This window comes from Monodelphis domestica, chromosome 7 (assembly GCF_027887165.1).
Source record: "Monodelphis domestica isolate mMonDom1 chromosome 7, mMonDom1.pri, whole genome shotgun sequence".
NCBI classification, from domain to species: domain Eukaryota; kingdom Metazoa; phylum Chordata; class Mammalia; order Didelphimorphia; family Didelphidae; genus Monodelphis; species Monodelphis domestica.
In genome coordinates, this window is record NC_077233.1 from 36,775,742 (window position 1) to 36,794,364 (window position 18,623).

General features: G+C 38.5%; 1 protein-coding gene across 1 annotated transcript in view; it reads left to right on the forward strand.

Annotated features, from left to right (window-relative positions):
- Window positions 1–10,134, forward strand: part of GXYLT2 (glucoside xylosyltransferase 2) — a 124,308-nt gene extending 114,174 nt beyond the window's left edge. Inside the window, exon 8 of the mRNA XM_016424446.2 lies at window positions 4,366–10,134. Within this exon, the coding sequence (XP_016279932.2) occupies window positions 4,366–4,551 (186 nt within the window). The 3' untranslated portion in view covers window positions 4,552–10,134. The remainder of the gene's footprint in view (window positions 1–4,365) is intronic.
- Window positions 10,135–18,623: the final 8,489 nt, after the last annotated feature.

Sequence of the window (18,623 nt, forward strand, 5' to 3'; positions counted from 1 at the left end):
TATTCCCATTTCCTGGGTTTTCAAAGCCTGGGAAATAATTAGGGAAAAGAAGTGGTTTCCTTTCCCTTCCCAACTCTCCTTTCAATATTCCCTTTTCCTGGGTTTTCAAAGCCTGGGAAATAATTAGGGAAAAGAAGTGGTTTCCTTTCCCTTCCCAACTCTCCTTTCAATATTCCCTTTTCCTGGGTTTTCAAAGCCTGGGAAATAATTAGGGAAAAGAAGTGGTTTCCTTTCCCTTCCCAACTCTCCTTTCAATATTCCCTTTTCCCGGGTTTTCAAAGCCTGGGAAATAATTAGGGAAAAGAAGTGGTTTCCTTTCCCTTCCCAACTCTCCTTTCAATATTCCCTTTTCCCGGGTTTTCAAATCCTGGGAAATAATTAGGGAAAAGAAGTGGTTTCCTTTCCCTTCCCAACTCTCCTTTCAATATTCCCTTTTCCCGGGTTTTCAAAGCCTGGGAAATAATTAGGGAAAAGAAGTGGTTTCCTTTCCCTTCCCAGCTCTCCTTTCAATATTCCCTTTTCCTGGGTTTTCAAAGCCTGGGAAATAATTAGGGAAAAGAAGTAGTTTCCTTTCCCTTCCCAACTCTCCTTTCAATATTCCCTTTTCCTGGGTTTTCAAAGCCTGGGAAATAATTAGGGAAAAGAAGTAGTTTCCTTTCCCTTCCCAACTCTCCTTTCAATATTCCCTTTTCCTGGGTTTTCAAAGCCTGGGAAATAATTAGGGAAAAGAAGTGGTTTCCTTTCCCTTTCCAATTCTCCTTTCAATATTCCCTTTTCCTGGGTTTTCAAAGCCTGGGAAATAATTAGGGAAAAGAAGTGGTTTCCTTTCCCTTTCCAATTCTCCTTTCAATATTCCCTTTTCCTGGGTTTTCAAAGCCTGGGAAATAATTAGGGAAAAGAAGTGGTTTCCTTTCCCTTTCCAACTCTCCTTTCAATATTCCCTTTTCCTGGGTTTTCAAAGCCCGGGAAATAATTAGGGAAAAGAAGTAGTTTCCTTTCCCTTCCCAACTCTCCTTTCAATATTCCCTTTTCCTGGGTTTTCAAAGCCTGGGAAATAATTAGGGAAAAGAAGTGGTTTCCTTTCCCTTTCCAATTCTCCTTTCAATATTCCCTTTTCCTGGGTTTTCAAAGCCTGGGAAATAATTAGGGAAAAGAAGTGGTTTCCTTTCCCTTCCCAACTCTCCTTTCAATATTCCCTTTTCCTGGGTTTTCAAAGCCTGGGAAATAATTAGGGAAAAGAAGTGGTTTCCTTTCCCTTCCCAACTCTCCATTCAATATTCCCATTTCCTGGGTTTTCAAAGCCTGGGAAATAATTAGGGAAAAGAAGTGGTTTCCTTTCCCTTCCCAACTCTCCTTTCAATATTCCCTTTTCGTGGGTTTTCAAAGCCTGGGAAATAATTAGGGAAAAGAAGTGGAGCACTTCTGGTTTTGGTTGTAATCGACACCTTTAGAGAATTAAAGAGGTGTAATAGATGGAAATTCTCTCATAACTTCTCTCTTCTCCACAGAGGGGAAGCAAGATCCTACTAGAATGCAAAAGTAAACCAAAGTGAACCAAAGTTTTGAGCCGCTGGGGGCAACTTGTGGGTTTCTTTAGCTAAGAGACAGTTTCCTTTTCCACCAAACCAATATTGTATCTGAATGATGATGTCTAGTACTTGAACAAACTGTATCGCCTTCCTGGTCACACGTGAAACATTTAAGATCGTGCTTGGACTGGTTCTTCAGAGACACGGTATTGAGGACCAAAAAAATAGTTGCTTGATAAATGGCTACTTCAAATGGGTTATCCCAGAGGAATTACTTTCTTGTCAGAGCCCACCCCTCTTTGCTTTTCTCACTACCTCCAAGGAGCATCCTGGTCCCTGTAAGGACTTTGAATAGCTCCTCATTACCATTTGAAGATAGCGTGTCTCTACTTTTGATAGGGGCAAAGAGGAAAGGAGCAGAATTGCTCTCTAGGTTGACTTTCTTCCAGTAGACCTGCCATCCCCAACTGCCCTCTTTGTTACCGCTAGAGCATCATTCCCTGCAGCATAAACAAAGGGCCCCTGAGAAAATATTAGGGTTAGTGATATTTCCTCTTCTAAAACACTGAGCAAAAGAAATTGCTCATGTTTATAGAATACATTAAGGTTGGCAAAGCAATTTTCCCATAATGACCCTTTGCAGCAGGGAGTACAAATGTTATTATCATCTTCCTTTTACCAATAAAGAACCGAGTCTCTGATGGGTTACACGACTTGCCCACAGTCACAAACCTGTTAAGTGTCTGATCTGGAATGTCAAACAAAGGTTGAACAGCCATTATTTCACCTCACAAGTCTGTCTCTTGGAATTGCCCTAATCCCTCTTGTCCCAGCAATTATCCCAGATCCTTCGACCCCCTGGCCAGGCATTTTATGGATTTGGGGAAGATACTGCAATCCCCAAAGTTTTCTGTGACCAAATTAGTTTGGGAAATGCTATAATAAGTACATTCCACAGGAAAACAGTCCCAAGAAATGAACCGGAGAGACCATATGGAGTGTTTTTTTTTAGACATGCCCTGATGATAAATAAAAAGTAAAAAGCTATGAAACCTGAATTTTCAAATGCTGTGATAATGACTGACCTACAGCAGGGTCTCTCTACTTCTACTCTCCTCAACTGTTAGTAATTCTCTCCCCCTCCAATTTCCTTGGGCTTATTTTGTATTTGTCATATCCCATTAGATTGTATAAACTCCTTGAGAATGAAGATAATACCTAGCACATAGTAGGTGCTTAATAAGTGCTCGAAAATTGATTGGTACTTGATCCAGGTAGGACACAGCTCTAAAATCCCTTTACTGAGAGGCAGTGTGGTGGATTGGAGAGCATTCTGGCTTTGGAGGGAGGGACTCTGGGTTCTAATCTCAGCTATGCACATTTTACTATCTGTAATCTTGGACATCCAGTTCTATCCCTTGGGGCCTCAGTTTTCTCCACTGCAAAATGGGAAAATATTTCCCAATTATATTGTAATCCGATTTTTGCATCAGGGAGTCTTGTAGCTCTGAGCTTGATACCCCTTTTGTGGAGGACCTTGAAATGAAAATAAGCATCTGCCATCTCCTAGGTTCTCGATGCCTCTTATGTTCCATTTTTATGTACCAGATTTGATTTTTTTTGTTCTGTTTTGTTTGGAAACCTTTACCTTTGGTCTTAGAAAATAGAAGAGTGGTAAAGGCTAGGATATTGGGGTTACACAACTCAGAAGTGTCTGAGGTCAGATTTGAACTCAGAACCTCCTATCTCCAGGCTAGATGCTCTATCCACTGAGTCACCTAGCTGCCCTTATGTATAGGATTTGTAAAAAGCACAAACAAGAATGCCTAAAAAACAAACCATGTTTTCACCAAGCAAAAACTTTATTGAGTATTTCTTAATCAAACTGAACCCATCTTTGGAGAATCTGAATTTAAGATTTAGTTTCCTTTGAGATGGAATGCACAGCTAGGTGGGACAGTAGATAGAACACCTGGCCTGATGTCAGGAAGATCCCAGTTGAAATCTGGCCTCAGGCACTTTCTAGCTGCATGACCCTCTGCTAGTCAGTTAACTCCTATTTGAATAGGAGCCCTGGAGAAGGAAATGGCAAACCACTCCAGTATCTTTGCCAGGATAGCCCCATCATCAACAACAACAGCAGCAGCAGCAGTCATACTCATTCCTTCTACAGATGAGGAAACTTGGACCCAAAAATTGATGGATCTGAGGCTTAGAGGAGGAAATTGACTTCCCCAAGGTCACACAACTAACAAGCCAGGATTTGAATTATGACCATATGACTCCAACCAACATTTTTAGGACACAGCTAGAAGTAGATGTAGTCAAATGACTCCTTGTCCAGCATTCTTTCTACCATGCCCTGCTTACAAAAGCCCTCAGACTATCCCCCTTCTTTATCAATATTGATCCCTTACCATTTCTGAGTTTCCAGTAAAAAATGGCCTATGTTTCTTTCTTTAAAGTGTTTTTTTAAACCCAAAAAAATAGTAAAATATAAAAACAAATTAATGTTTTATAGACCCGGGGGGAAAAGAATTTTCAGAAAAACAAAAAACAAGAAAAAACAAAACCCCCCCCAAAAAAATAGTAAAATATAAAGTGTTTTTTTATTTAAAAATGTTTATTTTATTTTATTTTTTATATTTATATAGATTTAAACATAAATTTTTTTTCTTACCATAGTAGAATGCAAAAAAGATTATTCTATGTGAAACCCTGTACCGTTTATACCTTTTCTGTAAGAATGGTTTGCATTTTTTTTTCTTCAAATAGCGTATTCAGTTGCCAAAATTAATTTGCTATCCTTCGTCTTTATGTGTTTTCTATCTTTCAGTTTCCCTTTCAAGACAATCTTTTTCAATCCATGTATTACCCTCTTCAGTTGAAGTTTTTGGAAACTGTGCACACTTTATGTGGACGAATTCCGCAGGTTTTTCTGAAGCAGATTGAGAAAACGATGAAGAGAGTGTATGAGAAACATGTCATTGTCCACGTCAGATCCAACCGGATGTATTATTAATTGCACCTTGTGGAGTCTTTTTGAGGGGGGGATACTCTCAATTTGGTTTATTGTCAGCAGATGATTCGCTTCTCTTTTGATCAAGAAGATACAAAAAGCTCGAAGCAGGCTGGATCCTCTTTCATAGTCAAAGACTGTCAGTAAAAATGCTTGCGAGAATTTTGCTGTATTGATTTGTTTCAGTGGAGTATGCTTTTTGTTGAAGGATCTTTTTTTTTTAATCCCTAAAAACTCTTTCTTGGTAGGTTTTCCCATTATTGCTCCTAAGACATTGTTGGCAATTGTATGAATTAGCTGTGAAAGAGTCCTCGGGAGCCTTCTGCCTCCTATCAACGGCACAAAATTATTAAGGGTCTCCCTGCTCCTTACCTCCATCCAGGCTCCCAAAGGAGACAGTCCTTGTTCAATTGCTTTTTTCCATTATAATACATCTCTTAGGGATAGCGTAAGGCAACGTGGGCACATCTACCAAGACTGTCGATAGCAGCCTTAGAAAAAAATAAGAAACAAGATGAATTTCGTGTTTACGGTGCTCCGTTGGAAGCCTCTTGATAGAACTCCAGAACGACTCTGGGTTCCCATTAATTAGGTTTTTATGAGGCAATGTTGCAGTTGATAGTATTTCTCAAGGTGCTTCTTAGGAGAAATTTTTCCATGTCATTTGGAGACTGAACCAGAAGGATTCGCTAAGCAACAATAGACTCAACTAGGAAATAGTGTCATCATGTGAAGCCCCTGGAGGAGCTTATTGAGCAAAGGGATGGGAAGATGTATTTATACCCATACAGTGGGATTGTCTCGCTTCTTTCTCTAGGAGTCTCAGTGTCTTGTGTCTCTGAGCTCTTTGGCAAGAGAAGAAAACTGAAAGGCAACTCCATTCTGTTCTAATAGACACCAAAGAGTTTAGCCAATTGAACTGGCAGAAAAGTTGACTTCCTCTTAGCCACAGAATTTTCCTGTTTCATACTTTGCTTTAGGTTTATGCATTCACCAAGAAAACCCTCAAGTCCTGCAGAGAGGAGGTGTTCACCTCTTACACAGGGATCCACCTCATCTCCATTTGGTGCCAGGAGGTGGTAACAGTTTAGAGATGCCTTAGATCTGTACTTTTCAAAGGGTCTCCTGCACATACTCTGAGAGGCAGTGTGTTTCAGCAGAGACCACTCAATTTGCAGCCCATGGACAAGAATTTTAAACCCTGGTTCTGCCACTCTCTGTGACCTTAGGTAAATTATTTAAGTGTTTTGGACTTCTGTTTCCTTATCTGTAAAATGAGGGAGTCTCCCCAATTAGTTTATAAGCTCTTTGAGGGCAGGCAGGGACTGCCTTTTGACTCTTTTTTGGATTTCCAGTGCTTACAACAGTGCCTGGCACATAATAGGTGCTTTAAAAATGTGGATTGATTGATTGACTAGATAACTGGCTTTCCACTATGCCACAGAGACAAGAGAAAAATTGCTGGCTTTCAGGTCCAAGGACTTGAGTTTGAAACATGGACCTGTTACTCACTGCCTGTGTGATTTTTGCCCAAAACACTGAGCCTCAGTTTCCCATCTGTAAAAATGAGAAATTTGAACTGGATAGCTTCTAAGGAACTCTAAATCTCTGGTTTCATTTGACCCTCAAGACAATTCTTTAAGGTATTTTTGGGGGGTGGGGTGGGATAGATTTCTCCTTTTTAAGAGTTAGTTAACATAGAAGTAAGCAGTCTTACTTGCCAAAGGTCACACATACACCTCTGAAAAAGCAAAACCTGGGAGCCCTGTTGTCTGCCTCCTTATCCATCATTAGACATCCTTTAACCCTAATGGTGGTAGCATTCAGGGTTTAAAAAATAAAAATTGTTTCTGAACCCTGAACTAGATAACTCTATAAAAAGGTTTTCTTTTTCCTCTACATATTTCTAAAAGAAGTGCCTTTTTATTATGATGAATATATTTACAGTTTGTTCACACTTCTCAATGCCCTTTTTCATAAGAGACTTGCCAACAGCCAAAATGGGGAAAATCCAAGTTTTGCTGCTGTAGTAGGCAGGTAGCTTACAGATCCCACCCCAGAGTCCAGGACTCTACCCAGTTAAGCCTAAGAAAAAGTGTAACAATGTAAACATTGTAAATCCTTTTGTGACTTCTTTGCATCAAAATATGTTTGTTTTTGGCTAAAGAGTTTTAGTAGCCCCAGAGGGGGAAAGGAGACAAAAGAAAGCCTGTAGGTTATCAGGCTGGAAATTTGGACCTCCTAGCTATCAGAGCCTTAGAAGAATCAGGACCATGACTGCCTTCCAGAAGACTTCCTTCCAGGGAGGCAGTGTGGTGTGGTGGGCAGCTAGGAGGTACCCGAAGACCCCAGTCCAAATTTATCTCAGATACTTATTAGCTGTGTGTGACTCAGGACACGTCACTTAACTGCTCTTTGCCTGAAGAAGGAAATGGCAAACTACACCAGTTATCTTTACCAAGAAAACCCCAAATGGAGTGGGGAAGAGTTGGGACACAACTGAACAAATGGTGTATTGGAAGAAACAGTGGCTTCAGCATTAGCCTCTCTGGGTCTCAGTTTCTTCATCTCTAAGTTGAAGAAGTTGACTTCTGGGATCATTTCCACCTCCAAAACTGTGCTCCTATAACCAAAAGAAAGAAAGTTTTGGTTGTGGAATAGTGTATATTCAGAAGCACTTGGGTTAGACAAGGATGGGGGCAAACATTGGACAAAGATCACTGGAAAAAGAAGAGATGCTCTATTGTCATGGATCTCCTCGGGGAAATATACAAAAGATACACACAAGAATTGAGATGGATCCGGCTCCATATAGGTAGCCCTCTATGCCTTCTTGTGTTGTATAAATCATGGCTTCCATAAAGCCACCCAGCATTTTAGACACAATTCTCTAGTTCTCATGACATCACATGGATCTCTAGAGTCTCTTTTTATCAGCTGAATCCCTCATTCTTTGGGGAAAAAAAAAAAAGCTTCTTTGGATTCTACTTGAGCCTTCAGGCTATCATTCAATTGTTGTTTAGTCATTTCAGTCTCTGCTTGACTCTTCAGGAATCTATTTGAGGTTTTCTTGGCACAGATATTGGAGTGGTCTGCCATTTCCTTCTCCAGCTCATTTTACAGATAAGGAAACTGAGGCAAACAGGGTTAAGTGACTTGCCCAGGGTCCCACAGCTATTAAGTGTCTGAGGCCAGATTTGGACTCATAAAGATGAGTCTTCCTGACTCCAAGCCTCACATTCTAACCACTGAGGCTCCTCCCTTTCTCTTCCAGCTACTAAAATAAAAACTATCTGCATTTATTACATTATTATTTTACGTTATTACATTCTCTTTCCCTTGTGGCCTACCAATAAAGTATTTGAACTATCCATTAATTATTCCTTACTTTAGTCTTAGGATCCAGCATATGGACTAGAATCCCAAAGGATGAGAAGGGATGGAGAACCTTTTATTTGCCAAACGCTATCCCCCGCCTAAGTATGTATATTCTTATTGTGTTACACTATAGGATCATCTTTTTCTAATCAAGTCAGCTTAAAAATGGAGATTGTATCTTATAACAAGGAAGTTAGCAAAAGGAAATATTTATCCTTTTTCTTACCCCCTACCCCATTTAATGGGATTAATTTAATTCCAATCAAGCTGCTTCATTATAAAACTCCAGAATCTTAGAACAAGTATCATGTTATTAATATCCCTTCTAAACTACTGGCTGTCAGAAATTCTAAAGCCACAAATGAGTTTTGGTTGAGAAAGAAAATAGTAGGGTGGTGTTTGGTTTTTACACTGTAAAACATTCATGACTAATTGTGGTTTCATTTGCTACTGAAATAGAGTTCCTGATAGAAAACTAAAAGTATCCTGGTATAATAATAATAATTTTTTTAAATCCACTGAATTTGAATTCAGAGAAGTCTGGGATCCTCTTTGAGTTTGTTCCTTCATCTCTGAAAAATATTAATACTAATGATGAAAAATGAGGGTACGTTCCCTAAATAGTTCTAACCTCAAGCATCCCAAGAACTTACCCTCATTTTTCATCATTAGTATTAATATTTTTCAGAGAAATTTTCAGTAAATGCTTCCACAAAGCATGGAATTGTCTGTTTTATGCAAGAAGGGATTTTGTATGTTATCAAATTTAACCACTTCATTTTTCAACTGAGGAAACTGAGGCCTGTTTGAAGTATTTTCCCAGCAAGCCCCTTCCCATTGTGGTATAAGTGGAAAACGCCAGCATTTTAAGATAATGGATACCTAGAAGTTAACTTATTTACTGCCATTTCAGAATCGTGGGTTCATTTTTCTTTTTGGGGTGATATATTTCATTTCTCGCTTGAAATCATCCATACTGCAAGCTCAGTGCACTCATTGCAAGTTGCTTGTAAGTTATCTGGCATTTATTTTGATGACAGGAATTTGTAAGTCATGAATATACAATTTTTCATGTTACAGTTAAGGTATTGGTAACCTACTATAGGAAAGCAATCATAACCTTGTCATTTACACAGTCCTGAAAGAATGGATGAAAAAAGAACAGCACCGTCAAAGCCTCTCTAACTCACATGAGATCATTATGCTTGGAAGCCATGACAGAATTGCATGTGTTTGACCGAAAGGCTGAATGGGATACGTTATTTACGTTCATGAAATATTTTGAATTGTGTGTGTAGGGAGGAAGGGAATGAATTTTCCCTCTCTATTGAATATTAGCAAAGGTCAACAGCTTTTGTAGCATTAATGCCAATGGGTAAGGGTAACCTAGAGGATTGGTGGTGGGGTTACCGGTCCATTCTCATGTCCTACATTCTATTCTCTTCATTCTCTTCCCCCTCATTCCTTGTTTGACTTAAGATCAATTCAAGTCACCTGGCAATTTTTATTTTTAAAAAACACTTTCCATCTTAGAATTAGTACCAAGTATTGATTCCAGAGTAGAAGAGGGGTAAGGGCTAGGCAGTAGAGGTAAAGTGACTGGCCCAGGGTCACACAATAGGACATATAACCATCTAGCTGCCCCCATCAACAGGCATTTATTAAGCACCTTATATATGCTAAGCACTTGGAATATCCATTCAAAATGGAACTTGCATTCATCTACTTCATTCTGGGAGAAAACTGTATAGGCATTGTTCAGTGGCATCCAGTGCAAAAGAGGCTGATAATAATGCATATTTTCATGTTTTAATGTTACTAGAAATGAAAAGAGGGTTAAAAAAAGCAGGAGAGGGACCTGGAGCTCCAAATGAGGGATCATAATTTGATTGCACTCTACAGTCTCATTCAATCCTTGAAATTAGATGTGATTTGGCCACGCTTTGCAGTAATTTTTTTTTTTACAGAACAAAACTGGAAATCACCTTTTGAGTCTTCCAGAGAGAGAGAGAGAGAGTGAAAGAATGTGAGAATGCGTGTGTATGTATGAATCAGAACCCATTACTATATCATTATTTGAAAATGTCTCATTTGTTTCACTTGACAAATGCACCACTTGTTTATTGCTCCTAAGGAGATTGTTACAGTGCATTTTTATGTTTGAAAATTTTTCTGCTTACATTGTGAATAAATGAACTTTTAAAGGAACTTACGATGTCTTGGGGGTTTTTGTTATTAGAGCAAATTGAAAAGAATGGAATTATTAAGTACTACAAAAAATAATTAGTGTCCTCGATCTCTGTAGATGTCACTTTCTGTTTCAATTTTTATTAAAAAGCTTTTGAAAGCTTTGTTTTTAAGCATTATTTTGGGAAATTTCAGTTTCTTTCCTTTTGTAATATCATAGGCTTAAATGACAAACGTAGCCTAATTGATTTTAATATGGGATTTTCCCATGAATTTTAGTGCATTTTAAAGCTTTATTGCACTAAGGATATACAGTGGGTTTTTTTTTGTTTTTTGTTTTTTTTGGTTATACAGTGTGCTTTTAGGTCAAATAATTGTTTTGCTTAGCAAGTCACTGGTTACAACTCATTTGCTTTTTAAAAATTAAGTATGGTAATAATAAATTGTGTTGTTTAGTTAGAATTGCTTTATTATGTTATAAAATTGAATTTGAAGAATGTGAAAATTAAGCCCCTAGATCCCTTCACTTATTATGATAAATAAAAAAACTAAGACCAATCTAATAATGAGAGGGCACATTTTTCAAAGAACAACTTTATAAAGTAGGTAATTAAATGGTTGTTAGTTCCATTTTACAGATAGGAATGACTGAGGCTTAGGTGGATTAAGAGCTAGTAAGAAGCAGACCCAAAGAGAACTTAAAGCTGGGTCTTTGACTCTACTTTCCATATGGTAAATAATTTGTTAAACTTAGTTTTAAAAATTGTTAGTTCTATATCAGCTGAATTTTAATTTTTTTCCTCTTTATTTTTTCCCACCAGTGAAATGTTACAAATGGATTCATTTAATGTGTTTTCCCTATTCATACATCTATTTCTAGAGTATGTGGGTAAATAATGATTTCTTAAAATACTGAATCTTTTCTCAATGTTTACAACCTTAAACTATCTTGAAATGGTTCTTGATGAAACCTGGAATCCATACTAAACAGTGATACCGGTTGAACTCATACATTACCAGGGATCCATAACCTTTTGACCATGGGTTGGAGTACAAGAACACTTTCTTAGTTAGGACCAAGTATGAGGAGAAAGACCCTTGGAGGATTGTAAAAACAGCACGAGAACAAAAGACCAGGGACCTGATTTCTAATCTACTCAGTAACTTTGGCTATGACCTCTCAGGAATTAATTTTCCTCATTTGTATAAGGGTTTGTTGGTTCCATGATTCCAAAGTGCTTGTAGAGGAATCAGATTTGCTGTCTTGTAAGCTTCTAGCACAGTGGATGCTCCTACTTCTTGATGGGCATAGCAGAATCCAGAGGGGGACAGAGAAAAAACCTGTCTCTTTATTTCCTTAACATCATTACAGGATGAGTGTGGGTAAAGAGAAGGGAATGCAAACAGCTACCAAAATAAGATTAAGGCTTTGGAGAAGTAGGTCAAACCAGACAAATGGTTAGTTCCCTGGAATTCCAAACATTTATGCCTCCTAATATAAGATTGATCTTCTTTCTCTAGCTCTCCTAAAAGCCAGTTCCTTCTCTTCCCCTTATTTCTTGAGCTTCAGTGGTCTGAAGATAGACTCATATTAACCTAGTCTGGATTATTGGTTTACACTTTCTCAACTCTACATTCTCCTTTGTTCCTTACTCCCTCCCTCCCTCCTCCTTCCCTTCCTTTGTTCCTTCGTTCCTTCCTCTCATCCTTTCTTTCTCTTCCCTTTCTCTCCTTCCTTCCTTCCTTCCTTCCTTCCTTCCTTCCTTCCTTCCTTCCTTCCTTCCTTCCTTCCTTCCTTCCTTCCTTCCTTCCTTCCTTCCTTCCTTCTTTCCTTTCATTCTTTCTTTCTCTTCTTCCCTTTCTCTCCTTCCTTCCTTCTTTCCTGTCCTTCTACCCTTCCTCATCTTTTGTCTTAACATCAATTCTAAGACAGAAGAGAAGTAAGGGCTAGGCAACTAGAGTTAAGTGGCTTGCACAGGGTCACAAAACTAGGAAGAGTCTGAAACCACATTTGAATCAAAGTCCTCCTGATTTGAGGCTTGGCACTCTCTCCACTGTGCTATCTAGCTGCATGATTCAGATTATTTTTATCCTGTATCATGCCATTCCCCACCAGGATATTCACCTAATCACCCATATGTGTTAGCCTAACAGCAAACTTAATAGGACTAACAGTGCATTGTAGTGGCAATCATTTGATAAATATTTGTTGAAAAGAACACACATTATTAGAGAAAGGATTCATTATTCAACAAAAACTACTGAGAAGACTGAAGATTGCAGAAAATGGGGTTAGACTAGTATATTGCACTATGGGAAGAACAAATTTGTAATTTCATTGGGATAGAAAGCTCCAGTAAAGCAATTCCTTTTCCCAGTGCAGATAGCCACTGCTCTGCAGTTTGAAGACCTGGAAAATTGTAGCACTCTAATGTTATAACTTATGGCATAATAATCCAAATAATGACTTAATATTGAAAAAATTAGAGGATATTGTAAAGTTATGCCTTTCACAATTGTAGAAAGGGTTGTAAATCTTGAAATTTCTCAGACTTGTGAATGTTAAGAATTTCCACATTGAGGAATCCTCCATTGGAACAAATTCCCTACTGGGAAACATTCCCCATTTTGATGTGAGAACTTGACAGGATCAGAAATGGGAGGACCTCTACTCCACCCGCACTTAAGACTGCTTTAGGGGGAAAAAATCTTTGCTATGGGAGGACCTCTACTCCACCCATACTTAAGACTGCTTTAGGGGAGAAAACTCCTTGCTAAACAATGAAAGTACTTGGACCCATGCTTATAATAAGGCAAGGAGTTCTTTGAGCCATGCCTGTTTTTTAGAATTGATACAATGAGATGCTAGGTACCTAAAAGGGTCGGGGTCGGGCAAGTTTTCTCTTAATGAGATTAGTTGACTCAGCTGTGTTTTCACTGGTTCTGACTTACTGAGGAGATTAGTCAACACAGCAGCATTTTTTCTGGTTCAGACTTACTGAGGAGAGTTGTGGACTTAGCAGGAATTCAGATGGGCAGTCCTTTGGAAAACGTCTACAGTGATTGGTAGATGTAAGGACTTAGGGGAGGTGACATAGGAGAAAAACCCCTATATAAGAAAAAGCAGAATCTCTTGAGAAGATCCTTTTGGAGGATCTCTGATGAGGATTGCTTGGGAAGAATCTCTTGAGAGAGGCTCTGGAGAAGGGAAGCTCTTAGAGGAGAATCTCTAAGGAGATCTCGCTGGAGCTCCTCTGAGGGGACTCTGTTCCTCTGGAGGCTCTGGAGAGAGGCCCTTTGGAACAGTCTCTGGCTGGAAGGCTCTTTAAGGAGGACTCTGGCTGGAACTCTCTCTGGTGAAGTCAGCTGAGATGGAGCTGGCCTGGTGTCACTAGAATCCTTGCTTAGACAGACCTTGTGGTGAGTGTTAAAAGACTGATTGACTGATCTCTCTCTCTTAAGACTTAGGTGTAGGCCATGTTGGCTTAAGGCCCTTCATACTTATTTCCTTTTTCTCTCTCTCTTTAATTCCACATTTGTATTAAAATCTCTATAAAACCCAGTTGACTTGGGTATTTGAATAATTGGGAATATTTCCCTGGCGACCACCTTATATTTGATTTAAAACCAAGACACTGTAGTGAAACATATTTTCTGCGGTCAAATTTACTCACCCTCTCTTATATCTATCACAATTTATATCTTCCACCATTTTAACTCACTACAGTTTACAACATCACTCTTTTAATTGTTACAGTTTAAGGCCTTCAACCATTTTAAATCTAACAGGGTGTAGAAATCTTAACCACTTAACCTGCTCTTATTATGAGGAAATTACAAAAGTTAAAGTTGATTCATTAGAGTATAGTAGAAGAAAAATGTTTTTATAAAACTAAAATTAATGCAATGAGAATTGAAAGAGAAGATAGAGGTTAGGGGGGAAAGTCTTTCCATTAAAGATTTCTGATAAAAATCTAATTCAAAATCTTTAAGGAACTGACGTGTTTTTAGAACCATTCCTCTGTTAGACAAATGGTCAAAGGCTACTTCAGGCAGTTTTTAAATAAGAAACATGAGTAATGGTCAGGATATTTACTAGATTACTATGATTTCATTGGTATAGAGCCATTATGTTGAACCTTTTAGAGATGGAGTGTCCAAACTGCACCCTCACACTGCATGTGGGCTGCCCCCTTACCCCAGACAGGGAAGGGAGGAAGTACTCCTATTGGGTTACTGGGCAGAGGGGTGAGTGAAGTGAAAAATGTTCTCAGGCACAGTGGAGAGGGGAAGTAGAACAACCCCACTATAGCACATGTGCCATAAGTTCACCGACATGGGTATAGGGAACTTAAATGTGAGTAAAAAACCCTTCTACCAATACTCCCACAACTCATAGCCTTAGAGAGTATAGGACAGGGATTGGTAAATTAAGGCTGCTGGTTTGTTTTTTTTTTAACTGTAAAAACCATAAAATTAATAAAATAATAATAATAATAAGCCAGTTATTAATTTTATAAAGTTTATTAATAGGAAAGGTAAATCAGCATAGTTTAAAATTTCTTTCTTACTCTAAGCCCTCCTACCATGTTTCCCTTATTCTCCATCAATCTTTCTCTTCTTCACCTGTCTCTCCAGCCCTGCCCTGTATCAGTCCAAGAAGCCCAGGTATGACCCACCTACTTTCTTTTATTGATGTTCAGACGTTCACTGATGCAAACTCTGATATGTGGGGAATGATGACCAACTGGGCTGGCCCTCCAAGAGGAATCCCCTCGACACAGTCATATATAGTTGAGGGGGTAGCTAGGTTGCATAGTGGATAAAACACCAAGCCTGGAGTCATGAAAACTTGGGGTCAAATCTGGCCTCAGACACTTGTTAGGTGTGTGACTCTGGCCAGTTCACTTATCTCTGCTGCCCTTCTGTCTTAGAGTTGTTTTTTAAACAGAAAATAAGTTTAAAGAAAAGTTATCAATGGTTTAACCATTCTGGAAGCAGCTTGGAATTATGCTTTAAAAAGTGGATAAAATGTCGTTACTCTTTGATCCCAGAAATCCCCTTAGAGGTCTATATAACACAAGAAAGTCCATGATAGAGAGGTCTCATATACTCCAATTTCTAGTATCTCCTTTTGTGGTATCAAAGAGCTAGAATCTAAGGGGATGCCCATCAGGCAGGGCATGGCTTAACAAATGGTGATACAAGGATGCAATGGAATACTTTAGTATCATAAGCAGTTAGTATCAAGAATTCAGAGAAGCATGGTGAACTGATACAAAGTGAAGTAAACAGGAAAACAGTGTAATTGGGAAGGAGAACTAGCATTTATTAAGTGCCTGCTATGTGTCAGGCACTCTGCTAAGTACTTTGTAGATATCTTGTTTCATCTTCACAATGACCCTATGAGAAAGAGTTCAGGAAATTAAAGCGGACCAAAGTTAAGTGACTTGCTCAGGGTCACACAGGGAGGAAGCATCTGAGGTTAGATTAGAATTCAAACTTTACAGGTCCAGTGCTCTAACTACTGTACCACCTATCTCCCTTTAAGATAATAAAGGACAAAAAAAAAAATAAAAACTAAGTTTGGTATAATTATAATAACCAGGTTTGGCCCTAAAGTAGAAATGAGAAAATGTGCTTCCGGTCCTTACTTGCAGAAGTAGGAGGTCTGGAACATCGAAAATATTAACTTGTTGGTTATTTCCCTGCTACTTATTACTTCTACGACATCTCTGAGTCTCAGTTTTCTCATCTATAAAATAAGGGGATTGGATTAAGTGGCTGTTAGGCTTCCTTCCAGCTCTAAATCTCTGATCCTGCAATATGGATTGGATGCATTTGTTGAACCTTTTTTTCTCTTTTGAAACCTTGGTAAGAAGGGATGGAGGGATGGCCCATTGAGGAGGATGATATTTTTTAAAATATAAAGGTGATAATAAAAACAAAATACTTCAGTAATTTAAGAAATTAATACAAATGTTTGTTTCTTTTAGTAATCGGTAAAGAAATAAACTACATATATAACTATATATAGTAAACCCATATTGACAAACCTGTGGCATGTGTGCTGAAGGGGCTGCTCCCCTTCCCATTGTGAATCTTAAAAATTCTCAGACCCTACTTCATAAGGTTGGGTTAAGACCATTCCCCACTTTAAACAATGAAGGAACTTAGATCAGGAATGTGAGACCTCTACTCCACCCCCTACTTAAGCCTGCTTTAGGGGAAGAAACTCCTTGCTGAACAATGAAAAATACCTAAACCCATACTTATAGTAAGGCAAAAGTTCTTAAGCTGTGCCTATTTTTAGATCTAATTCAAAAGGGAGCTAAGTACCTATAAAGGTCAGGCAGCTTGTGAATTTACAAAGAGCCAAGAGGTGAGAACTTACTCAGAGTTTTTTCAGGTATGAACTTAATCAAAAGTTTAAAATCTACTCATGTGTGAATTAAGAATGGTCTGTCCTTTGGAAAAACGTCTACTGTGATTGGTAGATGTGAGAACTTAGGGGAGGTGACATAGGAGAAAATTCCCTTTAAAAGGAGGCCTCAGGAGAGATAGAGGGCCATTCAGCTGGTGGAGTCAGCTGAGATGGAGCTGGCCTGGTGTCTCTCTGAACCCTAGAATCTTGCTTGGGACAAATCTTGTGGTAAGTGGATAAAAAACTAACTGATCTCTCTCTTAAGGTTGGCCTAAGCTGGTCTAAGTCCTTTTCCTATTATTTTCTCTTACTCTCTCTCTTTTATTTATTCCTTAATTTTGTATTAATTAAAATCTCTATAAAACCCAGCTGACTTGGGTATATTTTATATTTGGGTTTTCCCTGGCGACCCCCTTATATTTGATTTAAAAACAAGACACTGTCTTGAAAACATATTTTCTGCGGTCACAATTTTAACAACCACTTTATATCTGCCACAGTTTATGTATTCCACTATTTTAATCACTACACCCTCCCCATGTGTGCCTGAGAACATTTTTTAAATCACCTGCCACTCTGCCCAGCAGCCCAATGGGAGTGCTTCCTCCCTTTCCTATCTGGAGTAAGGTGGTGGTTCACATGAGGGCATGAGGGTACAGTTTGGGCACTTGGTCTCTAAAAGGTTGGCTATCACTGTAGTAAACTATATGTATACATCATTAAATTGCTTTGGTTCCCTTTTGTGCTTTTTGAAGGTTAGATTTGTACATGTATTTATGCTTGCTTATGTTCTTTTTTGTCTTTCATATATATTTGCATGTTTGTTGAAAGTTAAAATTTATCAATCATTGGGAGGCTGTTGATACAAAAATGTTTTTGAGCAAGTAATATTCTCTTAAATAATTTAATCAATTAGCAATTAAAAGTTAAATTAAATTTTAATTTACATGTCAATACAATTTTCAGTAGTCATTTTCTGACATTTTGTAATCCATGTTTTCTCTCTCCTTCCCACTCCACTAAGAGAACAAGTAACATGAAATAGGATGTACATGCATTATCCTACAATACATATTTCTATGTTCATCACATGAAAGAAGACATATAATAATTACACTAAAGAAAACATTTGTGGAAGAAATAAAGTGACAAATGGTATGCTTCAGTTTGCATTAAATCTTTGTCCATTCCTCCTTGCTTGTCATGAGTCCCTTGGAGTTGTCTTGGATCTTTGCATCACTGATAATAGCTAAGTTATTCATAGCTGATTGTACATTATTGCTGTTACTGTGCACAATGTTGTTCTAGTTCTGCTCAATTCACTTATGTCTTTGCAGGTTTTTTATGATTGTCCTGTTCGTCACTTCTTATGACACAATAGTTGGACAATCCTTCAGTTTCCAATTCTTTGCCACTACAAAAAGATCAGTTATAAATATTTTTGTACAGGTAGGGTCTTTTCTCCTACCTTTGATCTCTTTCAGATACAGACCTAGTAGTGGTATTGCTGGATCAAAAGCTACCTAGAGTTTTATGACCTTTGGGGCATGATTCCAAATTGTTCTCCAGAATGGTTGGATCAGTTCGTTGTCCCACCGATGTTGCATTAGAAACCAATTTTACTACATCCCCTCCAACATTTATCGTTTTCCTTTTTGTCACATTAGCTAGTCCGAAAGGTGTGAGGTGGTACCTCTCGTACCCAACTGACAGGGGTTTGATCCAGGAGACAATGAGACCAGAGTGGGGTGATACAGCAAAGCTTTATTAGAGGAAAGAAGCAGCAAGGGGCAGTCAGTCTGATGCCAGTGGAGGTGGCCCGCAGAATCCCTCGCACATATTATAGCTTTAGGGGTAATACAACTTGGGTTGCCTCTCTTGGTTGTTTCTGGGAAAGGTGAGCTACTTGGATTAACCTGTGAAAATTTTCATAGATGTCAGGTTGGGAACCAAACTGTTGAGATTTTTATAGTACTTCTTCTCTTCATGAGCCCTTAATTTACTAGATGTGGGCATGAACAGATGAGAAAGATTTTCACAAAATTGTATAGTTGTGTAACAGTTAAAATTTAGGGGAAACTGAGGC